This window comes from Anarrhichthys ocellatus, unplaced genomic scaffold (assembly GCF_004355925.1).
Source record: "Anarrhichthys ocellatus isolate YVR2014 unplaced genomic scaffold, GSC_Weel_1.0 scaffold37, whole genome shotgun sequence".
NCBI classification, from domain to species: domain Eukaryota; kingdom Metazoa; phylum Chordata; class Actinopteri; order Perciformes; family Anarhichadidae; genus Anarrhichthys; species Anarrhichthys ocellatus.
This window is the reverse complement of record NW_022280067.1, coordinates 1,270,227-1,298,066: the sequence shown is the minus strand read 5'-3', so window position 1 is coordinate 1,298,066 and position 27,840 is coordinate 1,270,227. Positions and strand designations below refer to the sequence as shown.

General features: G+C 41.0%; 1 protein-coding gene across 1 annotated transcript; it reads left to right on the top strand.

Annotated features, from left to right (window-relative positions):
* Nucleotides 1-3,173: 3,173 nt before the first annotated feature.
* Nucleotides 3,174-22,715, top strand: egf (epidermal growth factor). The gene is made up of 23 exons (XM_031866859.1): nt 3,174-3,703; nt 7,425-7,624; nt 7,869-8,050; nt 8,785-9,012; nt 9,108-9,310; nt 9,445-9,558; nt 9,776-9,898; nt 11,694-11,819; nt 12,266-12,391; nt 12,526-12,662; nt 12,981-13,129; nt 13,450-13,554; nt 13,730-13,953; nt 15,144-15,311; nt 15,680-15,829; nt 15,941-16,105; nt 16,207-16,323; nt 16,616-16,738; nt 17,059-17,224; nt 17,901-18,065; nt 19,953-20,055; nt 20,263-20,359; nt 20,529-22,715. The coding sequence occupies exons 1-23, from the start codon at nt 3,577-3,579 to the stop codon at nt 20,669-20,671; spliced, it is 3,441 nt and encodes a 1,146-aa protein (XP_031722719.1). The 5' UTR covers nt 3,174-3,576; the 3' UTR covers nt 20,672-22,715.
* The last annotated feature ends 5,125 nt before the right edge of the window (nt 22,716-27,840 follow it).

Genomic DNA, 27,840 nt, shown 5'->3' with positions numbered 1-27,840 from the left:
GGGCTAAGACACAAAAACACGAAGAAGAAAAGAGTGCTTGAAAAGGCTGCATGTTATCAATTATGACTCAAAATCAATTCTTCATATAGAAGCAAAAAAACAGAGCTACGCATACATTTCACACGTCTCAGTTATGAACCTGAGAAGATCAATGGGTCACAGTTGTCACGCTCTCCAAGCATCTGAACAGGCGTTGCCGTAAATCCTGCTAAGATGATGGGTGTATGTGTAAAACTGTTTCCATGGATACCTCTGTGCCCGTAGTACCAAGTAATCTCTAACAACAGCTGTGTTGTTATCATGGCAACAACCAGGCTGTTTGGACAAACAGAATGAACGGATGGTAGACACGAGCTGTTGATAACAGATAAACTATAAATGAATAGACAGACAGATGGAAAGACAGTTGGGTGGGTGGGTAGGTAGGTAGGTGGATGGATAGATAGGTAGGTAGATAGATAGCTCTCAGAGGCACGAGGACTATGAGGATAGAGAGAGGGAAGAGAGAGACAGACAGGACAGATCAATACATTAAAATAGATACAGTATATTGTAGGGGAGCTGGTTTTTACTGGTGACCAGTCTGTGTGGTGACGAGTCAGCAAGGGGGAATTTTGAATGGTGCAATTTTGTGGATTCTGATCATGGTTTTCATCTCTGGAAAAGTCACCAATTTATGCATGAAAATTATAAAACGTATTCTCTCTCTCTCCCTCTCCTTACTGAACAAAAACATATCTATATTTTTGAATAAAAAAAGCACAAATATCTGTATTCATTATCTATAGCAAGTTTATAGGAAACCAGAATCTACATCTCGAAGTAAAAGAAAAAAAGATATAATTCTTGTCACCTTCATATTAACATGTTTGACTGCACACTGACAATCTATAATAATAGGCAGTAGTGCAAATGTCAAAGACAAGACACAGTCCTCCTGCTGGAGACTGAGGTAGAAGTTTCATTGTAAGAGTAAGGAACATTCCACACACTTCTGTATTACACTCTACTGAACTAACACTTTCCTAAAGAGCAACAGGTCACAACAGGTATTGAAACTGAAAAAAAATCTTTTTTTGCTATGAAATAAAAAATTAGAAAATTTAAATTACGAACCACCTTGGTTATGCCTCATGCAACGCAAACAAACTGCCAAAGCATGTCTTTTCATGTGCCTATGATTTTCTTTCATATTTTGGATCATTTAATTATATTATTATTCGCTTAATTACTACTTTATATACTTTTTGTTATCTCTGATTCATATTTTATACATAGATGTCCCATTTTGTTTTTATTTATATAAAGCACACTTAATTGCCCCTGTATGAAATGTGCTACAGAAATAAACTTGCTGTTGATATTTGAAAAAATGCCAATTCTGTCTCTATTTGTTTGATCCCGTTCAGCTTTTGTGTCTGAATGTAAAAATAAACAGACTATGACGGAACAAATGCTAAACTTTTGACTGAAGTCCATCTGCAGACGGAGCTCTGCCTCCCATGAATCCATTTCCTCTTTAATTGTGAAACAGTTGCCGCTGGGCTGTGTGGTCCATGAAAGCAAATCCCGAGGGCAACTGGAAGTGAGATACTTCACTTCTCTGGAGGCTTTACGTTGGCACCACAAATCTCCTGGCAACCGCGACTTGGCGCCAATATAGCAGCCCAGTGGAAAATTGGCAATATGCAAGTAGTGACAGAATTTAGAACAACAAGGATAAGATATCGTATTGCTGCGATTAATGAACCATTTTGTAACATCGGAGATAAATGAGACTGATGTTGGAAGCAAATTTGCTGTCAGCATGATGTTAATGTGAAACAATGAGCTGATCCTGAGCCCTTTAAGCCACAGGTCAAGCACAAAGCCATTGCAGCTTGATAAAGTCAGGGCAGTCAAATGTTAAACCTGCAACCCAATAACTTTTCACTCATTCAAGTTTCTGCAAACATTATGGTGCACCGACAGAAAGGTTGCATTTGTAAAGTATATTCACCTGGTTTTGTTGACAATAAACGCGGCAAAAATATCCAAATAAACAGCCGAGTATAATAATAACAGAAACACAGTATAATATTTTCTGAAATAACTAAAAAAAATGGAATTGGTACGGACACATGTTACGTGACAAACTTAACGACATTTCTACAACAATACTATAATATAGTTTTTGAAGATCGCAGGCTTTAGGCAGCAGACATTGTTAGTACGAGTGACGATTTGGCAGCATGGCATTATTCAAATGAAGGAGTTTTGTCTAAAATGCTTTGTATTGTAACTGCTTGAAGGTGACTCACCCAGCTGAAATGAAGAACTGGAACTATTTCTTTTACAAAAGCAATGACATGAGGTGGTATTTAAAACGACACTTTCGCTGTTTCCTAGATACGCACTCTACCTGGTGATTCAAACCCATGTGTGATTGACATCCAGCACACCAGTCACCTGAAGTGAATTATTCACATTAACATTTTCATTGTTATCTTCATTGCCAGTGAAAACGTGGGAAAAGGTCAATGCCCTTCAGATGGCTAACATTAGTCTGGAGACGAGGCAACTTTCTCAGCCACGTACATCTTGTACTGCCCCTCTACAAGGTTACTGGTGACATTGTTGCTGACAATATCCTAGTCATGGAGAGTATGAATAGAGGTTTCGGTTCCTGGAGTCTGTTAGTTGTTCTCATGGGTAAAAAGAGGACAAACAATTTATGGATAATCTGCTCCACTCCTCCTTCGTTCTCTATAAATTACTCACTCCACCGATTCCTCCCGGGAGCCTTCAACAGGAGACAGTCTGACACACTGACTCATTCACGCACAGGACACAAAACAGTGTGTCTATTGTGTTCGTTGTGTGTAAATTACTCATGTTATTTATGAATGCTGTTATAATTTGAAAAAACATACCAAAGGTCAATTTAGTTCCCCAATGAATACATAAATTAATATTTTAGGGTTGTGTTCTATCTAATAGCCTTAAATGCAACGTTCACCCCAAGTCTCTCTCTCCCAGACACACAGACTCAGACAGACACATCCATCCACATTCAGAGAGGACATGGGTCAGGGGGTGGGGTGAGGGGAAGATGCTGTTATTATGTGGGACCTTTCTTCAGCCCTGCCTCATTTCTTACATAGTCCACATTCTGCTTGAGACACTGACTGTAGCTTATAGAAGATCTTGCTCCAATGCTGGACTAGCATGTGCAAAATGTACCACGGGGGTGTCAGGAATTTCAATCTTTGCTTCCAAAACAGACTGGCAGCCTGGGGGCCAAACTGAGGAGGATCCCACACACAATTTTTTTGTTGTTGAACACTGCACTGGCAGTATTACACTCTTCATTCTGAGTACTCCATCCTTTTATTGGGGTATTACATTTCTCTTTAGCGCAGGCATCTTCTGTCATGTAAAGCTCCGCTGTCTCTTTAAGTTGAAGCCTTGGACAAGGATGCCAACAGTCCAGAAGCAAATGTTGCTTAATTTTAGGGAATTCCTGTGTGCCAGTGCTAATAGTGGGAATGCCTGAGAAAAAGTGCAGCTCCTGAGGCAGGGACGGAGTGCACGATTATGTTGGCTGCAACGATCACAGCAGCGCTGATCTATTTCATGGTGCAAAGCTCTGGAGCCTTGGCCCTCGGTACAGCATGTTGGGATGAACGCCTATCGCGAGCGGGGAGAAACAGCAGCTGTGTGGGTGAGTTTGGTTCACACCTCTCCTGTTTAGACTGATACTCCCAATTCATGGTATTAATAGAGGGGATGTTGAAAGTACTGCAGAAAACTGGATACTCCACATATGTGTCAAAGGTTTAGAGAATTCTTTGGCACAAATTTCATAAGGCACAAATAAATATGTGTAAAACGTGATGATGCTGAATATATTGCTAAATAGTACTATGTATTCAAATGCAGAGAGCCACACTGCACAGAGATCATTTTGTTTATGTGCAATCCTCCTTATTTTTCATCAATTTTCTGTATCAATCATAAGTGGATTATTATTACTTGAAGTTTATGTCTGAATATCTAAATTTTAAAAAAAATATTTTTTATGTCTTTAAATTTCAACAATATACGTTTAATCATTTTCTTAGTTGGAAAATATCCCATTCTTCACAAACGTTCCCTTCTCCTCTCTATGTGAACATACAACATAACAGACTTCATACAGTAAACTACTATTACGACTACTGTATAGCTACTATTCTGTCTTGGGTTGGTGTTCAGGGATTAAAAACAAAACTGCAATCAAGTGAAATAAAACACAAGTTGCTCACACAAGAAGTACCCCACCCTAGAGAAACAGAGTGTAACAGTCAGCCACTCTACAGCATGTGTGGCAAAGTAAACTTGGCGAAGCAGACAATACAATGCAGTGTAGAACAGGTAGAGCAGACTGGCCTCTGCTTGAGCGGGAATATCTCAGGCTGAGCCCAAGTTTTTCGTGGGATGCCACAAGGACATCAGTTGAAGCTTACAGATGGTGATCGCTGATGTCCAAAAGCTTGTACCATTAACCTCTGTCATGCCAGATGGCAGAGTTAAGTTAGTTGATTATAACGTTTTATAATGAATTGCAATAATGTGATAGTTTTTCAACACCCAGGAAGAAATTCTTGTCACTATTCTGTGTCCTCAACAGAGAAGTCAAAGCAACAGATCATCTTCCTTTGAGTTGGTTTAGTTTCTTCTCTACTCCAGCAGGGTGGATGTTCATCAATACAAAGGCTGGAACCCAGAGCCTTATGTAAAATGAAGCCTGAATAAACTATATTTAAATATTTTGTTTTTTAAAAAAAAAATGACATTCTAGCAGCATTAAGCAGCACATAGTGTGGCTGCAACATGAAAGATCCCAACACACAAACACCTTTTTGCTCCAAGTAAAAATTGTATTTGTCCTACTCAAGCCCCTTTTCAAGTTTGCACCATGCTGGGCAAAGATTGCCCTTAAATTAGTGGGGCACACGTTAAAGGTTATGCAAGAAATTATAGGCCAATTATTGTACGCTGCATTCAATAAAATGACTCTACATATCCAGTTCTAGAAACTAAATATTTTCTTCACATGTATTTAGTACGGTCAACAGGGGTGGGTGGTATGGATGTAATCTTTTATAATGGTTTATGTAATTTCACATCAATATATTTATTCTAACACATTGATGCAAAAAGGCATGTCAATCCAATACTGCCATGAAGCAGTCCTGCTTAGTAATTTACAACATTGTCTACAAAAGCCAAATACAACCACATATCTCAAAAGGTATGACGGTACGACGGTTGGTATAAACAGTATGCTGAAATCTCAAACAAATTGTCCAACCCTTGCTGTCAACATGCCGTTTTGCTTATTGAGTGTTTAACATTTTATCCACAGCTCAAATAATCAAGTGTTTGGTTCTTTTGATGAGCAACAAAATTGCATCGGCTACCCCAATGAACTGGCTTAGCATCCAAAATGGCCACTCAAACTGTCCAAATGAATGCTACCACAATGCAAAATGGGAAATCAATGTCCACATCGATTGTCTTCTTCATGCATTAGGAGCAGCTGTATATGTGTGGTTTTGCTGTCAGACAGCGCTTGCTTTCTTGTTTTGTTTTTGAAAACTGAAAATGTTGGTTTGAGTTCCCGTTTCTTTTCCCCCCAATAGAAACCAATGAACTGTGCTTACTAGGTCAAGAATCATGCTGACCACCATGTGAACTTGTCAATTAATGATTCATCTGGATGCCTCCTAGCAACTCAACAGTAGCCATCTTGGGGATCCCAGGCCAGACATTCATTATGTTGTTTGTCTGGTGTTTCTCATTGTCTTCTTCATTCCACAGAGTTAAGAGCGGTATCCATGGTTGCACACGACAGCGTTATTTCCATGATGGACCAGTGAACTTTTTATCAATAGTCACACAGACAGCGAACACAGATTTGACCTCAAGTCATAGTTTGTCAAAGTTTAAAGGACTCTAGAGCAAACTAAATCTCTGTATTACGGAATTTAACTCAGTGTTTCTCGCATGAATGGACATCCACTCATTCCATTTACACATGTAGAAATGTTTTGATGCTCATAACCGTTTATCAATGTATGAATGTTATGTACTAAAGCTAAGAGAAAATAACCTTTACCCCTTTAGCCTTCAACTTCATTCATTACAGATATCGTCAGAATCAAAATATTGAGTGAGTGATTCGGTGTCAAAGGGATAATGTTTTATCCAAAGGCAGCCAAGTCTGCCTTGAACTTCATCCCATGACAGCCTTGAATAGGCTTTTTGATGAGATAATTTGACAAATGTAACGACAACTGCAGCGTGACACAAAGAGGGAAGTAGAAGCTATAGAAATGTTAAATGCTGCCATGGTTACCTCCCTGTCCCTGGAAGTCATTTAGTTAATACTAGAATCACCGGGGGCTGCTTTATACCTTAAACTGCCAACGGGTAAAATGTACCCGCTATTAGAATGTTGTATCAGGAAAGTCTATAGTTGTCGTCTCTTTACGCTACTCACAACAACAATCCTGATCAATCGAGGACACATCGCTCGGTCCTGAAACCTTTGTGTTCACTAAATGCATTGAACTGCTCAAATGCCTGATGTACATTCATGAATCTCTTTCTCTTGTCCATAGTGAAGGTTAGCCTATGACTTATGACGCAGCTCTATTGTAGTAGCAGACAAAAGGTGTTGCTATACAACATAGATTAATTAATATATATATATATATATATATATATATATATATACACTGTATATGCGCAAAATAAATGGCACAACGATGACTGCATGGTCTATAGGGGTAAATTTAACTAGCCGGTGCTTAAATAAATGATCATTTTTAAAGTCTGGCTTTATCTTGACACATTTCCACAATAGAGGATAACCACAGACTGCATATAAGAAGTGGAGGTAGTCACAGAGACGTCACCCATTGGTTGGTGGGCCGCAGTTTTAATGCCTTGAGTTCGGGATTTTTGCGATTGCTATAATGGTTTTTGGCCAGAAGTGACACGAGAGGGTGGAGCTAAGTAAAACTGAGCGCTGAATTGGGAATTTTAGGCAACCAAAATGGTAAAAATGAACCATCATGAACTGAAAACACACTGTGAAAGGGTTAAAGTTCTAAGCCTTAAACACGTACAACTCCCAAACCGGACACCGTGGTTGCAAACCGTCGATCAAAATGTCGCAACGCCCCAAATCATATCCTGCTTGATTGTCCATTCCATTCTAATTGGGTCTATATTTTACTAAATGGACATCAGGCAGATGAAGACTTGAAACTAGCGATTAATACCACAAACTCATGTTTACAATGTTGAAGCAGACTGCAATCGAGCTGATTTTATCCTTTTTTATGCCGTTGGGTTGTTTAATGACAGACATGTTAATGTTCTATTTCGTCAAGCCTCACAGCCGTTCCTGATATTTGGCCATGGGAAAGCTATCCATCGGATGGACCTCGATGGGAAGAACCAGAGAAGGCTCGTGGCTGGAGTGGGAAGCTCGATCCTGCTCGACTTTCATTTCAGAGAGGAGAGAGTTTACTGGGCTGACAAACACACTGGAGTCATCTACAAGGCGTCAGTGAAAGGAGCACACAGACAGGTGATTATGTAACTCCATTAAAGTTGTAAAGAACTTAGATTCCAGTCACTTGTCTGAGATTTACTCATCCAACGCATCACTAACGCATCACTAACAGATGTAAACAAATATATAGGACTCTAAAGAAGATCCTTCCTGGAATGAAACTAACTCAAATCTTACTTATTTTACTTGATATTCAATTAATTAATCATTCGTCTTTGGTTTGATTAGGACAATTTTCATTTTAATGTCTGTTTTGCAGAAACTGTACTCATCTGACAAACATATCTCGGGCCTTGCAGTGGACTGGATTTGGAACCGTGTATATTGGACAAGTGGAGAAAAGGGAAAAATCAAGACAATGGATATAAACGGGAAAAATGAAAGGACTCTTTTAAGACACTTGACCCAACCAAATTCTATAAACGTTGACCCCGCTAACAGGTAATCCACTACATTGTATATATCATATCATATCATAGTTAATGTATTGCTATTTCACTCCCTAAAAATGAAACCTATGATGAAGATGGGTTTGCCTTTTCCAGGGCTTATAAAGCGAATATCACCATTTTCTGTTTTATGTGAGTTCTGTGAATTTAGGCATATTTCTGAGACGCAATCTCATTCTCCCAGCCTGCTCTCTCCCCCGCACTGCCTGCACTGTCTATATTCATGCCCGAGTGGATATGCAAAAGTGAATAATGACGGTGAAGGATTTGTATTAACATTTGGAATATTTCTCCAAGAAATAAAATGCCAAGAGCATGTTTTTTTTTTACTTACGTGTCTGTAGGGTGTCTTAGAATGTATTAAACATTACTATAATATGACTATGAGGCAAAACGATTATGAAGCTACTGATTTGGGGGCATTCCTGTTGGTATTCATACGAGGGTGAGGGAGAGGAGGGCACACCAGTGTTGAAGAGGTGCCGACCATGATGAAAGAACAGGTGAGAAGGTAGATAGCCATATCATATCTTTATAGCCACCGAGCAAACAAACGATATATTAATTTACCAAACTTTCTACATGACGACTCAACGTATTAAAATGAGCAAAGAGAGACATTAGTAGAAGCAGCGACAAGTTTGTAACAAAGCGATCAAACAAGACAAAAATTTGCCAATGCTTAATTGCAAAGTCCGTTCTCAGTTCAACACTAATATTTTGCAGGTTTCTTTTTTGGCTGTCCGGTGGGATAACCCCAAGTATCCAGCGGTCCGCCGTGACAGGACAGATGAAAACTACACTTATTAAGATAGCAGAACAACTGGAAGCCCTGTCAATCGACCGAGAGGACAAAAGACTGTTCTGGGTTCAGTTTGGTCTACAAGGAGAAAGTGCCATTGCCTCTTGTGATTACAACGGCAACGTCCTGCACATCGTAGATCAGCCCCTTTGGTGAGCATATCATTGTATTCCCATTACTTATTTATCACTATATTTTTGTTAGCGTACTGGGATAAAATGCTTTTGTTTTTGTCTCCTTTGGTCAGGTCTCAGTCACTGGGGATATCAGTTTTTCTGGAGCACTTGTACTACACTGATGCAGCCTCTCGGGTTATAAAACAAGTAAACAAGTACGCTGGTGGAGAGCCACTGAATGTTAACATAAAACAAATGGCAAAACCCCCAGTCAATATCAAGGTGGTACATCCCCTCAACCAGCCAATGGCAGACTCCCAATCATCTCTTCCAGGTTACAGCTGAACTTTGACATTTAAATTGCTCTGTAGCAACTCTCCATTTTATCCCTCGTATTTACATTTACTTTAGACATGTCTCAAATGATAACACTTTAGTAATGTATTACCATTGATCCCTTTCAAACAGGTTGTGACGAACAGAGTGGAAATTGCGTGAACGTGTGCTCCAGTCTAGCCGAGCAAGGGACGTGCCAGTGCAGTGAAGGCTTTGCTCTCAGTCAGCAAGGCACTTATTGTGAAGGTTGGTGTCTATGAAAGAAAAACTCCATCAAGAAAAGATTTGTTGTCCAGTTAGTATAGAAACAAGCACTGCCCGTTACCAAAGTTGGAATGAATCTCACAATTTGCAGTCTATTACCCATCATAAACATAAACACGTACAGCATAAATAAAGTATGGCAACGCATTTAAATAAGAGCATTATGAAACATCAATGTATTTGTCTGTGTGTGCCATAGATGTGAATGAATGCGCGCACTGGAACCACGGCTGCTCTCTTGGTTGTGAAAACATCCCAGGCTCCTATTTCTGTACCTGCCCTAAAGGATACGCCCTCCTACCAGACAGGAAGACATGTGGAGGTACAGTGCAAATATTTCTGTTGTTGTTGTTATGTTAACTCATTTCATTCATTCCACAGTAGTATTATTAGTTGTACGAACATTTTATGTTGCACAGAAAATAGAATTATAGATGAAGTTGTTTAAAGCATAACAGCTAGCTAGCACTAGTGATAAGTTCACTCTTCTTTTTGTTGTGCTTTGAAAGGTGGCATTTGTCCCTCAGACACTACTTTGACCCCACGGAGCCCATAAAAAGACCGGGTCATATGCTAAGCATACTGGACTAGACATATGTGAGCTGTCAATTGTGTGTTCATTTATTTGGGTCAAAACAGTGACACTAAAAGGTCTAGTTCTGCTCAGACTGAGAGGCTATGTAAGGTTAATGGAAGAAGAGATTTCATATTCAAGTTAGTAAACGTATTTTCAACCATTTCTTTTTAGGATTAGACCGATATATCTGTTGGCAAACCTCTTTTAAAAATCAGATCGCAGCCAATTTTCTGGTAAAATGATCAGCTATGTTGATTGTTTTACCTACCTCAGTCTGCCATAATGCAGGTTTATTGTCTGTCAGCATAACAACAGATTATTTTTAGTGAACAGATACCTCAGACAATCTAATGGTTTGGCACAAACGTAGTGCAGTCATGAGGGAATGTATCAAGAATCTTTATTTAGTTACATAAACTGGCAATAAGGATTCGGTGACAATTAGTTTACTCTGAAACCATAGTGTAGCTACAGTATATACACAGCACTTACATTTACAACATACTAAAAACACATTATGGACAATCTCTTCTCATGTCACAGCTGTGAGGCACCAGTACAGGGGAGCTTCACATTCAGAAGCTTCACATTCACAATGAGATTAGATTACGAGGTGACATTTGCAATGGGGACATGTCTGGTCAGCAGCTTTTTCTGTTCTAAGCCGTTTAGCAGACAACCTTTGCCAAGGTCCAGAAGAAAACAGACACGCAGCCAAGTGAGGCTAGACAATAGAGCTGGCGGCAGAGATTACGTGGCACAGTATATAGCCAGGCTGCTCACATGTTATATTTTTGATTTAATGAAAACAAATGGGGGAAAAAATGATTTTCCAATTTTCCAATTATTCGTTGATTTTGAGAGTAGAGCATTATATGTTCATGTTGTCTTTCATTTCTTTTTCATACATAGAACAGTTCCTCCTGCATGTTTGCTCATAATTTATTCAATTAATGTTCAAAGTATCGAAAAACGTACCACAAAACAGCAAGAAGCTGGAAGGCTAGAACAATCATTTGTACCCGTTACCACGAGGGAGAAGGTACCAGTCAGAGGCAGAGCCACAGATACTGTAACTATTTCACATCAGATTCATATCTGTACAGCCGGCCTCTGTATTCATGGCCATCACAGGCACAGGAGATACCACGCTCCTGTGAGCTAACATCACATCATCCTTACTGTTTGGGCTTTGACTGCATTCTCATCACACGTTCACCTGTTTTGATAGGGTTAGGGCTGACTTTATAAAGGGATTTTACTAAGAAGCATGTTGTCCATCCGGCTGTTAGATTCTACAAACTGCTGAGCCTCCAAATAACCAGGAACATTTTTGCTCACATAACATCCCTTTGATCTTGCAATATGGCCTGAAATGAACAGTTGTATGACAGCAAATTCTTTAACTTTTGTTAATCACTCCTATGTTTCTGTGATTTTAACTCCTTTACCTTTAATTCATCAGACTTGTACCAATATTGTTTCCATGGAAAATAAAATCATTTTAAGATATTGATATTGATTTTCTTTCCACAATCAGAAATCGTACCATGTGAAGGCAATATGACCAGGAAGTGTGGCCATGGATGCCTGACAACAGATGAGGGTGCTGTGTGTGTGTGTCCTGAGGGATCTGTACTACAGGAGGATGGACAAGCCTGTACTGGTGAGGACTATATGATCAGCCCTTTATTCTGAAGCTAAAATAAACATAATATTCAGGATTTTATGCAATCTTTTAGTAATAAAAAAAATATCTTACTATATTATATAGTTAATATTTATATTTTATATATATCAAAGTGGTCAGAACCAGGCGAGATGGATCAGAAGTCTGGAAGCACAGCAGCGCGGTCATCAGGTGGCTTTGCATTACTACTTAACAGATAATGATCACACAAGTGATGCAGTCAATTTACTTCAGTTTTATTATCCCGTAATAGTGCAAGTAAAATTAGGAAAGAGACAGTGCCCTACACTACATGGAAATGTTGTCTTTCCAGTAATAAGATATCTGAGGTATCAATATGTCATTAGAAAATGGGGTCTCTATGTGAAAATCACAGATTTATCTGTGCGAGTACGTCTAACACACTGTGTTGCTGTTTGCAGGCTGCTTGTCTGCAGACAGAGGGGGTTGCAGTCAGCTCTGTACTCATGTCACCCCTAGTGGGTGGCAGTGTGGTTGTCTGCCTGGTTACCAGCTCCACCAAGACGGCAAGCGCTGCATTGCCTCTGGTGAGTCATGCTATGGCCAAGCCATCAGCTCGAGGCGGATAAGCCCACACGTATAAACACTCTCTGCATATTATAGTGGGTTTAAATCTACTGCAGAACATCTAATCATACAATTATGTATTCCTATTCTTCAGGACCACCCCCTTATCTACTGGTTGCCAATCTAGTGGATGTACGACAAATTAATCCTGAAGGCCCTGGGGATCAAACCCTTGTGGAGGATCCAAGAGGAGCAATCATAGCTTTGGACTACGACCCTGTCCAGAAAAATGTAAGATGGTAACTGCTCAGACCTTTTATTGCTGTTGAAACAGATTTCAGATGTTTTCAATAGAGGCATAAGTAGTACAGTTGGTACTATACTGCCCTAAGATGTCAGAAGTCCTCGGGAGTAACACTACTTAGGAAGACCAGATTCAGGTTTTTGTGCAGACAACCAGGGACATCTAGTGGAGCGACACTGTCATTTGAAGGCCTGTTTAATGAAAACCAGTCTTTTCTACTTTATAGTTGTAATAGTTGTTTTTAAAGCTCATCTATTTTAAATACTGAATGCATTTCCTCATATATTTTTGAATGCATTTTGAAGGTGTACTTTGCTAGTGCAAGCCAGAAGACAATTGAGCGGGTGGATTTGAACGGCGGGTCAAGAGACGTGCTTGTCTCTGATGGTTTGGACTCTCCGGAGGGTCTGGCAATTGACTGGGTCCACCGCAGGATGTACTGGACGGATAAAGGGTGGGTGGTGTTTGCACGCAGTAAATGTTGAGGATAAAGCATGAAAAGATTGTTTCATTGAGTGCTGAAAGTTTTAACTTGAACATTTGTATTTCAATGTTATTTTGTGGGACAGCTGCTTTTGATACTTCGGTCATATTCGATTGTTTTTTTTCTATTAAACCTCAAATTAATCCACAGGGACAATTTAACATTTAAGAGTAAACTTTAAGAGATGTTTTTTATAGAATATTTAAGAAACAGTTGCATTGTTTAACATTGTCAGAATTGAAATGATTTTTGTTTTCAGCTTGACACTTCTGTATGCTTTTGTCCTCCAGCCAGTCAACTGTTGACTGCAGTACCTTAACTGGGCTGAACAGAGAAACTATCGTCAGCAAGGGGCTGGAAAAACCAAGAGGAATCGCAGTTCATCCTTTGACAAAGTGAGTGTGGCTGTATGAGTGTGATAGTTTCAGAAATTAAAACTACAAACTTAGAACAAATCAGCAAGAGGGATTTCATCTGACATCAAAAAGCAGCTGAGCTCATAGCATGTAGCACCTGTGGGGCTAATACACTTCCTCTGGCTAATTCACAATGCTCCCTTTACTTTTTGAGGAAGTTGTTCTGGACTGATATTGGGGCCCACCCTGTCGTGGAAAGTGGTTCTTTGAAGGGGAAAGACCGTGCTGTCATTGCTAGAACCAACCTTGTGTCACCAAGCGGCCTGACCATCGATTTCACAGAGGATCGTCTGTTCTGGTGCGACCAGATGAGGGGCCTGGTGGAGACTGCTGCTCTGGATGGTTCAGATCGACAGGTCCTGTTAGAGAACCAAGTAGGTGAGACTTGTGTGACACATGCACATGCATATACAAGTGCACTGTATTGACAAAAAGTCAGATTATATAATATTGCAATTCAGAGCAGATTTGTTTGTCATTAGGAGCCAAGTAGATGTCTTCACGGGTCTACCTGAAATCCTAGGAACTGAAACCTGAGCAGGGACCCGCGTGGGTTCAGTTCCCCGATTTATAAAGTCAATCAGGTCACAGATTATTCTTTTGGCAAGAAACGCAGGAGAGAGAGAGAGAGGGGATGACATGCAGCAAAAGGCCGCGGGCCAAACTACAACCTGAGCCACTGCCTTAAGGACTAAGACTTAATGGTATTAGCACTCCACCTGTGAGCTTACAGGGCACCCTGGGTCCTGGGTCCTGGGCCCGTTTTAACATGTGCAATGCCCGAGTGGATCCGAGAAGACCCGGCTGTGATCAGACAGCGCTGATCGTGAAGGAAGTGCTGTGAAGGGTCAGATCATCAGAGAGCACAAGTCAGACTCTGAGAACCCAGATAAATGCAAATTAGCAATGCTAATGTTAGCAGCCATGGCAATGAGCAATTCATATTATAGTTCATAAGAGCAAGTTATCTTTGTTATGCTAGAGGTAACAAAACTTTTATTTTATATATCTTTTGTATTCAATTTAAAGTTGCGTTTGTCATCCGTCACCTTGAAAATTCAGGTTAACTTGTTAATAGAAATCGACTGTGAAATTGGTGTCGATTGGGTCTGTACCTCAGATGGATTTGGGTCCGACATTTTTGGGGTTCTACATGAACAGACGGGTCTGGTTTGCTTCCGGGTAGTACAGTCCTGAGACTTTTAGGATTTTGGGATGAACTTTTGGACCCGTGAAGACCTCAAGTCGAGTCCAGTAGATGCTAATCTAAGCCTGACAAAGTGTGCCTTAGACTGACATAAACAGAACTGAGCCTGGCAAAGTGTGCCTTAGACTGACATAAACAGAACTGAGCCTGACAAAGTGAGGCTAAACTGAACAAACTGAATTTAAGAATTTAAGAGTAAAAGAAGAGGGAGAAATTAAAAGAGCTCTTTTGTTCCCAGCATTCAAATATGTTGAATTTCCTCATTAACGCGTGTCCTTGTAATCAGAAGATATAGAGTATTTCTCACCTTAAAACTCTTGGTGAACTCGAGTCTTCTTTCCCTCTTTTGTGATTCCTCCAGCTCAACCTTTTGACCTTGCAGTATTTGAGGACAGGTTGTGGATATCTGACCGGGAGCACCAGCAGCTGAGGAGCGTACACAAGCGGACTGGGAGAAAACTGCAACGTATCCACAGCAACATGGTCCGACCAGCGTCCATTGTGGTGGTTCATCCCCTTGCTAAACCAGGTACAGAGAGGGATTCATGTTAGAGATTCATTTGTTCAGAAGTTACACACTGAGGTTTCAAAACACTGCATGTAGCAACATCAAAGGACGGATGATCACAAGATGGAAGACTGTGCGTTGTGGCGAGTATATTCTGCTGCCTCCTCTGTCTTTCTACCACGTGACAGTATTTAATAAGCTATGCTAAAAAACATTGAATAAAATAAATTCCTGCGCATTCATTATCGATGGCTGATTTCCTGAAATGAAGCTGGTCAGCATTTGAGATGAAAGCTAAGATATATGTGTTGGCTGGCAGCAACAAAACAAGTCAACCAAAAAAATTCATGATTGAGATTCAGATTGTCATTTTGCACACACGTCTTCAGGGGCAGACGTTTGCCTTCACCTGAATGGAGATTGTGCTCAGGTGTGTGAAAGCAGACTGGGGTTCGCCCACTGCTCCTGTCTGTCACGCCACATCCTGTCAGCCGATGGAAGAAGTTGCTTGGCCGCCGACGCTTCGAATGGAACAGCAGGTGATGCGTTTTAAGAAAGCTTATTTAAAGTGTCTATACTTCTGCATGAGCTATGAGGTAAAACTGACTAACGATGAACGCTTGAGTTGACTATATGACTTCACTGTGTAGAATCTGGAGACGGTGAATCCAGTGATTCAACGTTTACCAAAAACAAAACACACGACGAGAGCACAGCCCTGACAGCACCTGGGCGGTCGACTGGTGAAGCGGAGCCTGATCTGAACTCTGATGAACGCAGCGAGGCAACTCTCTTCACAGACAAGATGGTTTCAGGTAACAGTGTAACAGTGCTAATCATTGGGAATTTTTTTCCCCCACTCAAGATGTTATTCTAACTAAATGTGTACGATTCCATATGTCCCCTTCTCCGTCAGACCAGAATGAGTGTTACTCGCTCCGCTGTGATGTAGATGCACAGTGCCTGCTGCGTGCTGGCAGCCCAACCTGTCTATGTCTGGATGGTTTTACAGGTGATGGACAGACGTGTGTGGGTGAGTATTTCTGTTTTTATGAATGTGTACTGGGAGAAATTAACGTATCCTGAAGAAAACTTATGGGGTCAACTAATTTGATAGATAAAAACAATACTTTCACCAATGTATCAGAGATGTGCACGCCTCGTTATGGAGAAATTGTCCATCGTCATTCTTCTTAGTTTGATCGTAATGCTAGAGGAAATGAATGAAGGCTCATTTTGATGAGCTGCTGGCGTAGAACGTATACATAAAACTTGTGTAACTCTGAATACTGTACAACTTTAGGTCTCTTCTCCTTTTGTTTTAGATATTGATGAGTGTACACAGGGAACGCACACATGTGACAAAAACGCAGAATGCCAAAATGCCTTGGGGAAGTATCTCTGCAAGTGCCAGGCTGGATACCAGGGCAATGGGAAGACATGTCAAGGTGTGTCTGCATTAGAGTGTTAGGAAACACTGTGTTTGACAGGATACGTGTGTTTGCTCTTGCTACTGATCATCAGGTGTACTATTTAAACTGGAGAGGCTTGTATCCAGTATGACTCAATATAACCAACACTAGCACAGCTATCATTAATGGGACGTAATATAACTCCCTTTATCACGAACGGAATGTTTACATGAGTCACATCAAAGGGGGACGAGTGTTCTAAACAGCCGATATTGATTAAAGAGATGAAAAGGTAACAGCGCCATACTGTATATTTGTCTAATCCAATGAAATTATTTCCCCAATCCTCTCCTCAGAGTTGGAGACGACATCACCGTGGCTGACGACCGGTAGCCCTGCTGATGTCTCCACCCGGCACCACAACAGTGACTCGGTAGAGAGTTGCCCGTCCTCCCATGAGTCCTACTGTCTGTACCAGGGTGTCTGCTTCTACTTTCCTGAAATGGAGTCCTACGCTTGCAAGTAAATAACCCCCGATCTTCAAGTTTAACAGTTTACTGATTACCTTCAAACGAGATAATGTTGCTTTACCAAGCGGACATGATTTGATCCTCTGTTTTGTAGAAGACGAGTACAATCATAAGCTGCTCTTCATTCTTTTCAGAGAGTTTACAATAGTTGGTTGAAATATGCAGTAACTCAAACTGTAATGAGGAGAATATTTAAGTGATCTCCGAAAAGTACTAATTTTCAAGCGGCATTCATATTAGGCCAACATTGTTAGAAAGTATAACCACACATTACAGGTTTTCTGGTGTCTTCTCTCTTATTTGCTTTTCTCTTATGCTATTCATTACCGTGGATAACCAGTAGGTGTCAGTACTGTCCCATTATTAAAGCCATAACCTCTTGACAAAGTGGCTACAGGACAGAGGATTCTGAATTTGACTTTTTTATATTTATACAAGTGCTACTATTAACTACTTACAAACAAAACAAGTTTTTCATTTCAAGTCAATAAGCAGGAACATTTTGTGGATGTCATCTCGAATGAAATAATTATACCCAGCTCAAACGGAGGCTGTCCAGGAGACATTTAAATCCATGATTTGAGTACATAATTTTAGCTTACATGTAGTTTTTTATGTAGATTGTGATCATGAACTACAAACTCTGTTTGACTTTTCTCCTGTTGCAGTTGTGTTTCAGGCTACATGGGGGAGCGTTGTCAATTCAGTGACCTGGAGTGGTGGGAGCTTCAGCAGGCCGAGGAGGAGAAGAGGAGGAACGTGGTCATCGCGGCCTGCATGGTGGCCCTCGTTTCCCTGCTCTCCATCGCTGCCTGTGTCACCTACTGTTACGGGTGAGAGGGGAGACGGAGGAGATGTGGTAAATGAGGGTCAAGGCGTACAAAACTGCACTGTGACAAAAGAAGGAAAGAGTTCATGAGGAGAAGAAGAAAGAAAAAGGGGAAATGGGAAGAGTCAATTGAGGGAAACTCTGTGAAGAGTCAAAGGAGGAAGAAAGTAGGGACGGGAGAAAAGGAAGATGAGGGAGGAAGCACGATGAGAACGGAAGTAGAAGAAAAGTAAGCAATACAGGTAAAAAGGAAAAGACTAAAAGGAGACAGTCAAAGATTAAGAAAACACAAAACAAAGCATAGTAGGAACAATGGATGAAGGTAAGAGGAAGATGAGCCACAGAGGAAATGTTTGGTGAAAGGAGGGAAAACTAATCAAACAACAATATGATGTTTCATTTACACTGATAACTGCAAAGAATGAGAAATATTTTCTCTGCTAAAATGTTCTATAATTAGCCTCAAAACTGCATTCCATACAATACATTCCCCAAGTCGTTATCTCAAAGGATATTATGATGCAAAGCTTACCTTGTCTGGACATAATGAGATACTTACATCCCCAAAATAATTCTATTTATAAATGGCTTTGATTCAAATGCTAAATGTAGGAATCCTGTTATTGGATCCATAGGCTTCTCCACCCCAATGGTTAAAGAGAGAGCTCTGTTACAGTGCGTGTGATCCGCCCATTTTCCAATGGTAGATAAATTGCAATAATGTATAATATAAGCAGTCAGCAGTGTTGTGCTTATAGTCTTCTGGACACTGGAGGCATAGGGCAGCACAGACAGCCAGGGAGGAGCTGCTCACCACAATGAATGAGCTGACAGCATTTAGAGGTGTCTATGAAACGCAGGGTGGCATGAGCCATGTAATGTAGGGGTCTCGGCATGGCCGCAGGGGGTCAGGGAGCAGATCACATGTGGAACAAATGGCATCACGCAACCCTGGTTAGCGGTAGTGAGGAGCATACGTAAACGACATCCTCCCTTTCATTTCCACCTGAGCTGTCTCTAAGTAGCTGATTTGTTTTACCGTTGTTTCGCTGGCTTATGGACAAGGCTGTTGGCATTCTCCACTCTTTTGACTCACAAAGCACAACCCCTCCCCTCCACCTACCACAGCCGAAATGTTTGCAGTCTCGGCTCCCCTGTGGAAGAGGCACGCTTTCAATTACATGCTTGGTTTAGCTTGTTCTACAGCAATTACACACCAAAATAGGTCATTTCTCAGCGACAAAATGGAGCCGGTGAGGTATGACCCTGGAGGAAACGCTACATGGCCACCAATAGCTCTGCCTCAAATTGCCTTCTGCACTTGACTGCAAGTACACTTGAGGAGGAAACTAAAGCACCAAAGTGACAACCAGTGCAACACACAAGTAAACTATCACACAGTACATAGTGATATGGGCTAAAAAACACAACTTGTTTCTCATGCTGTGTCTTTTAAAATACACTAACAGCATAGACACACAGACCTTTGGGCAGTTTATCTCTCAACCTAAATGTAGCCTCTGGTAAACAAGTCGGTGAGACATCATGTATTCTGACAGCATTTTAAATATTGGTGTTTTTTTTTTACAATAATATGTTTTTGCACTATGTCTGTGTGTGCAGTAAAAGGTGCAGGACATACACTGCTAACAGATTACGCAGAGCACTGGTCAATTTCATAATTCCTGCCATGTTGAAGTTGAATAATAATTTCACTGTAAAGCCCCCCCTGTGACTTGATAGCCATGTACTCTAATAGCTTGCCATGTAAATGCCATGAGATTCTGTGAATATTTACATGGTAAACTCTGTGTTCAGTGAGTTTGAGGACCCTTGGGAATTATAAATGAATTACAATACTGCATGTTTGCTTGTACTGTTCTCTTTGCAGAACTAGAAAACTCTTCCACAAACAGCCCTCTGTGGATAATGTGAGCGAGACCAGCGTGACAGATAAGAGCATGTCAGAGACCACCACTACCAGCGTGCCTCGGGTAAGACCATCATCACTGTCATATATATACACAGTATACTCTATATACCTTTAAGTAAAGGAAGTCATCCAGAGAAACAACGTTCCATTAAATGCAAGTTAATTCCAACTAAACTTGGAAATTCCAAAGAGCAAGAAGGCAGTATTATGTAGAATAATAGAGCTATAGTTAATAAACGTCTCAATGGATTACTGTACAAACCTGCAGTTCTACATGGTGGCAGAAAACGGCGTGGAAGGAATGGTCGTCCCTGTGATGGGCTGTCCCAGAAGAGCTGTCTGTCCATCCTGCTCTTCAGAAACAGGTACCTGAAACCAATAGCAACATCCTGATGAAACACCCTCGCATTCATCTTTGCAGACAGTATTGACCTCATTCCTTTTTCTACTTATTAAGTAACGAAGATAAATATCCTATACTGGGATATTTTGCGATTAAAATCCCTAAATTATGTTTTTTTCTTTTTTTGCAAGGTGACAACCATGCGTCTGAAGATTCGGGAACATTGTCCAAACACAACAGAGGGTACGAGTGTTCCATAGTGTCGGCTGTTGCTGTGGAGACCACGCAACCCCCCTGTCCATCGCTCAAGTCCGTCTCCGTCGAGCTCATATAGTTGTTCGTCTTTTTCGAGCCACCAGTACTCTCCCAGACTCCCGACCTAGAGCCCCCTGCCTCCTAGTTCACCAGACAGACCGACAGACGCAGCTATACAGTTAAAACACACACATACTGTAACATCTGGCTGATGTGCAAACTGCGAAATTAAGAGTTTCATTGCAAAATGGCATACCTCACAAATGAAAGAAATGTCACATAAGCTGTTACCTACCATAAGGTTATTTGTTGCATTTTTGTAAAAAGCAAATATCTGGTTTGCTACTCTCATCTGTAGATTTATATTACACACTCAATGTATTCATGCCACAACAGTTAATGAAAGCTATAACAAGTAACTGGTGGCATTACCCAGAATAGATCATTTGGTGTCTAGCCAGGTGTAGTGATAAAACACTGGCTAGTTAGCGTGACAAAGGAAAGAAAAAATATTATGAACAATTTCCTAGAATACAGGATTTGGAATTAAACTCTTTCCTGCATCAACATTTACCTTATGTTGTAGCTGACAATAGCATAAACTGTATGTCATGTAAAATACATACATTACAGTATGTCTTTTCTAAACAGCTCCAAAGTAGATTTTAAGTTTATTATCAAGTGTTGTAAAAGTAAAAAAAAAATAAAATAAAATTTTAAAAAATCGCATATAACAAGCGAACAAAACTATGAAATCGGGTCATATTTTTGACACAAAAAAAAATGCTTCCATTGCTAGCTTTTCAAAAAACTATTAAAGAACAAGTACAGCTTGTCAAGTTATGAGTCATGACGGCTTGATTTCTGTTCGTCTAGCATAAAGCATAAATACTAGGACCTTAGTTCACATTTTAGTTCCAAGTCGTCAATTCTGTTTGAATAGCTCAAAAGCACAAATGTGGTTTTTGTTGGCCACCAGCATCTCTAAAAAAGATCCCAATCCTTAAATCAAACGGTGTGAATGCTGTTTGTGCACTAAAGTAAACAATGTTTGTCTCGTGACAACTGACGTCTGCATGTGTCCTCTGTTGAATAAACCGTTGCCCCTCCAATGCGCAGGAGAGCTTAAGAATAGAATAACTGCTTGCGTGTGTAATAAAGGGATGCGTTTAGTTTCTTTGTTTGGAAATCACATTCATGTTTTCCCTATTTGTAAACTCCAATGCGGTATTTTTGTGACTGGACTAATATTCATCATCGCCTTCAAATTCGGTGTTGTGCCGAGTTACAATGGTTTGTTGGTCATCTTGTCGTTCCGCTCAAATGCACAATAAGTATTCTGCCTGATCCGTTATAGAGAGCGTGAACTCAGCTCACACAACTAACCTGACGGGTGCGATATTGTTAGCCAATTGTATATTTATTTTTACACAAAAGATCTTTGTTCACTTGTGCCAGAGCTCCATTAATATCTATGCTTTCATAAATAAGGCGAGGGGACACTGAGCTGGATTGCTGATCGATGGATGATAGACTGAATTGGATAGCTTGGTTTGTGAAGGGAAGGTTTCTTGTTTTTGATTTCTATCTAATGACGCGTTGCCGTACGAGTTTTCATATCTAAACAAGCAAAACAATGGTAATATGTATTTGGAAAACACAACCCCCTGCCAGAGTTTTCATTCACACTGTCTATAATTATTTGATGTATTCTTTTCAGCTCCCATGTACTATAACTGGAATTACAAAACTGCAAAATGAGGCTTTTAATTCCACCAATAAAACTATATTCACACCAAAAACAAAATGTGCTGTTAATAACCGCAACACATTTGGCATCAGCTATTACACATACTAAACTTTTGCTGTTCTTCTTTACCAAACCTTTTTTATTTGCAAAATACACTTTTCTAATGACATCGTCTTCTTATAATTGAAAGATTATTTTGTCTTGGTCTCGTTACAGCCCATCACACTCTTCTTCAAAAGCTCTTGCTCCGCCGACGGTGCGTTTCTCTCCTCCACCAAATCTAACGCTCGAGTGGTGTTGGTAGCGATGCTGCGACCCTCCCTCCACCACCACCACCACCCCCACCCCATCTGTCTCTTTCTATCTCCGACTACGACACTCCGTCTCAAGGTTGACTGGGAATTGTTAATAGAAGGACCCACAGCCTCTTTGTTTCGAGGCAATGGCGGAAAACAAAGCACTTTAACTCAAAAACCATCAGGGGCCACATCGATATTGATTTTCCTGGCAAGACACACTTATCTATATATTGGCCTCCATTAGAGCTAACAGATAGGTTAGGGCACCACTCTAAACAGGAGCAGTTCAGCCTTCAAGTAAAGATGAAATTGGGCCCAGTGTCAATTTATCTTGTATTACTCCTCAATTGGGGCAACAGGGGGCAATAGAGTCACAGACACTGTAAGTAACAGGGGCCTCGGTGGGCCTCCGTTTTGTATCTTCTGTGTAGGTGCCATTGTTTTAACTATTAATAATAAATATACACACAGTTGCCAGTTAATTAGGCTACAGCTCGCTACACCTGACACAGTCTAAGACAACAGTACTGGATGTCTATCATACAGAGGAGTGTTTGTCATTATCGACATTATATGGATATATATGGATATTATAATATAATGAAGGTGCTATTGTATTAGACTGCACGAGTTTTAGCTAGCTACTAGATTTACGCCTACTCTCACTACCTGACAACTAATACACCTGAACAAATACCTGTTGTTGTTGTTTTAGCTACTTACTTGCTAGTAGGGATCTCTTGAGCCTATCCTAAGGAAGGGTATCAGGTCTGATCCAAACATGTCTTAAGGATTGTTATCTCCAAAAATGAAATCCTTTCTTTACTGTATCATACTGTGTTTTGTCAAGAAGTGCTCAGATCTTCTACAAGAAACTTTGTTTACGAGAGCTCCAGAGTCCCTTTAGAACAGCTCTCCTTATAATGTAGCAGGGGCTTCCCTGAGTCCTGGTTCTGGTTCTCCGGTGCCTCTCTTCCCTCTGACAGGTTCAGCTATACGGCCCGAACCTCCAGCAGCGTGGCGTCGGCGTCTGGTCCCAGCGTAGACCGGCCCGAGCAGCGAGGCAGAGGTCTGCTGCTGAGCCCGATGTGTGGCCGTCTGCGGCGGGCCGGTCACTGCCGGAGGCCCCACTGGAGTGTGAAGGACTGTCTGGTGGACCTGCATGATTATGAGCAGCAGTACCACAGAGTAAAAACACTTAGATACAAGTAAAAGTTCTGCATTCAAAATCTTATTTACCTAAAAGTAAGTATTAGCATTAAAATATACTTCATACGGAAAGTAAAGGTACTCATTATATATTTTCTCTGCACCAAATTAAGTGTCTGGATTATTTAGTGGTAAAAGTAATTTGTCCCACAGGCAGCAGACACATTTGCCGTGTTAGAGTTTAAAGTATGGAAACAAATTGTAGTTTTATAAACACCACCTTAACCACCGCTCTACTAAAGTCACCTTCTGTCTGCATGTATGAGCTTTAAGTTTAGCTTTTAGCTTCAGATGTTGAAAGAAAAGGGGTGGAGTGAGGGGTTGAGTGTGCCAACGGATTATCACAGAGACACAGTAAGAGAAGTCGAAAACATGAACTGAGAGTTACCCAAAGTTAATTTAATGTATGTTAAAATAATAAAGGAATTGGAGAAGATTGGACAAGTGTCTTTTTTTCCACAGCACAAAAAACATACAAGTACCTGCAGCAGTTTCATTCCTTCTCTATTAGCTAATTTTGTATTTTTTCTGCCAGATGGGGCGAGCTTTGCTTTATCGCTCACGCCTCCGTCCCAGCCCGGAGGACAGCTGATGAGGGCTAAAGAGGGAATTAGCTACCCACTCAAAGGCTTTGCTCTGATCCTTCAGGTCAGTGTTTGGTCCCTCCAGCTCTTGAGCAGGACAGAGTAACACTAGTTTGCGAGGATTTGGGCAGATTTGAAATCAAAAGGGGAGGGGGACTAATGCATGTATTGGACATGGATACATGAGCCAGAATCTATGGGTGCACCACAGAGGAGGGAAAGTCCCAAACCCGGGGGCTCCTGAGGGGGGTTTTGTCTCCTGAGGGGCAGTTGGAGGGAACATTTTGAGTTTTAAACCTTGAAATTCCCCTTAAGTACAAACTTAATGTAAATCAATGAACATTACTGCAACCTAAACATATAATAATGTTTGGAGCCATTACAAAATATCCAGTCGAACAGAAGAATGTGTTTCTGCCTTTTTGAATATTTAAGATATATTCGTAAAGGAAACATAGCCATTATCTATTATATGGAGTCAAACCTTTTTGTTTTTGTCCTGAAACTGCTCATGGATTATTTAGTACTCTTATACATTATATTTTAAAGTTGGCTATTCCCATGTGTGACACCCACCAATGTGCTTTCACGTGTGAATTGGTGTGTTTTGACGATGAGTTTGTTCGAGCACAGGGAGAAGACCCCACCATCGGAGAGGTCGTGAGGCTCAAGGAGACAAGCGCAGTCCCTACTGATGAGACACGGAAAGCAACAAATCTACTCACCAGAAAACTCTTACACGAGTGGAACAAACTACACCTGGAGAAAGAGCGTTGGAAGGACCATCTCCCACAAATTGTACATGCGTACAATTGTACCCGACACGAGTCCACTGGCTACTCGCCCTACTATTTGCTTTACGGCCATCATCCACACCTGCCAATCGATCTTTTATTTGGCCGGATGGGGGAGACAGACTTAGTCTCACCCAAGGGATATGCACAAAAGTGGGCAAAGAGAATGTCTGATGCTTATCAGATTGCAAATGAGAACAGCAAGAAGTCAAGTGCTAGAGGCAAGTCCTATTATGACAACAAGATGAAAGGAGCAGTCCTGCAGCCCGGAGACAGAGTGCTGGTAAGGAACCTCAACCTCAAAGCTAAGATCCTACTGGGAGAAGGCAATATACATAGTCAAGGAACAGGTATCTGAAAATCCTGTGTACGTTGTCTATCCAGAGGCTGGAGATAAGCTGAAAAGGAGAACTCTACATCGCAACCTGTTGTTACCTGTGAGCGACCTACCTGTTGAAACTCCTCTTTGTCCGGAGAAGTCAGCACCTGAGACACGACAGAGGAAAAGGCTAGCAAGAGTCAGTGATTTGGAGGAACAGACAGATAAGAGTGACAACTCAGACGATTCAGAGGATGAACAGAGCACTGGAGGCTATTGGCTACGTATACCAATGAGCAGAACACAACAGAGAGGTTCAGTCCAAGTGCCTGAAAGACCTGGTTCAATCCAGAGAGGATCAGCCCAAGGATCTGTAAGAGAGGAAACCTGGGGTGAGAATGAATACTTACCTGATCCAGTTACAGTACCTACAAGAGAAGAGCAAAGACAAACACAACTCACTGAGAATGAATACTTACCTGATCCAGTTTCAGCACCTGCAGGAGACGAGGAAAGACATACAGAAAGAACGCATGAATATGCACACTTACCTTGGTCAGTCCAAACAGAAGCAGGAAATGGACACGAAGAGAGACCAGTGACCCCACTTCCAGCAAACATACACACAGAGATTAGGCGATCTGCTAGGGAAAGAAGGCCGAGGAACATGTTGACCTATGACACACTTGGCCAGCCTTCATTACAACCGAACCCTACAGTTAACACAGTCGGGGCATACAGTGCATCTTACTTACCATTATGGGGTACACCTTACCATTTCCCACTGACATACCAACCTGCAGCGTACATGCCACCAACATACATGCCATACATTACACCTGTTTACGGATTTTAAAGGGAGTTTCTGATGTGGAGAGAAATTGTGAGTTATATGTATTTTGATGTTTGGAACTTTTGAATTTTTGGAAATGTCAGGAGCCATTTTTTTACTTTGTCGGGGAGTGTGTGACACCCACCAATGTGCTTTCACATGTGAATTGGTGTGTTTTGGGTTATGTAAAGCCAATATGGTTTAGAGTGAGCATTGTATATGCTAGAAATATAATCATTTTATAAAGGACTGACGTGCTTTCACTGTGTATGGAGTGTGCATTCCACCCTGTGGCCAGCAGGGGGCAGGGTGGTGCTTTTTGCTTTGATTTGGGCAGGCGTTACGACAGTAGAGTTAGACTACAACGGCGCGATGCTGTTTCCTCATTCTGACGAGCAGGCGAGATGAACAGACGTGAAATTGCCCTGTGTCATTTGTGTGTCCTGTTTACAGAAACTTATCATCTGGCTATTTGGTACCTGTAACACATGCAAACTCTAACAAGTCTCCAGTGTGTCTGCTACATTCTTGTGAGGGTGAAAATGCTTTTTAAACATTTGAGGACCAGCGTGGGACAGTACAGTCAGCTGAAACCATTGCTAAAGATCTACGGTTTCTTTAGTGGGTTGCTGGTGCTTTCAGGCAGGAGGACCCACCTGGTCTCGTCGTTGCTCTGGTGAACTAGATGTCAGAAAGTTGCTCTTGCTGTTTACATGCTCACTCTTGCTGACACTGTTAGGAGAAACAAAGCCACAAATAGAAGCTAAAAGGTGAGAATTCTGGTGGCACATCATCAAAAATAACTCCAACTGGATTTCTCAAGGAGTATTCAGATACAATGAGGACATATTTGTCACGCCCATTTTGATCCAGCAGATGGCGATAGTGTACAAGGAAAACCACTTCACCCAAAACCAGCTGGTACTGGGACATTACCAGTGTTACGAGCTGTGGCAGCAATTTATTCAACTTTTTCAATGAAATTGCTTCTTGTGTGTCATTTTTCTAATGTAAAAATGTGCATTAAAGATAAAACTAATATGTAGAAGAGGACATTTGCTAATAAGTCTTATGTTACATAGAAAGTAAAAAAAACTTTTAACGCATTGGAAGCTGGAATTACACCGGCAGTAATGGAAACTAGATAGCATATTTTGTGCATTTATTTTCTTTGAATTGCTTTGTTTCTGAGTCATGATATGAACGTCATAGTGAGCTCACCTCGTGTTGTTTAAGCTGGTATTTCGCAACAAGCAAGTTCGTCCTGCACACGTGCACAGTGGCACCTCTGACGTTGGTGGGGCGTTAATGTCAGCTACACTTGTTTCTTCCATTCAAATCTTCGTAAACGTCGTTTACAGCACTTACCGCAGCTGTTGAAGACATGTTCAGATTCCTTAAATACTCTTATTTGCTCGGACAAAAAAAATATGTCTGCTGCGAAATTAAGAGTTTTAACAG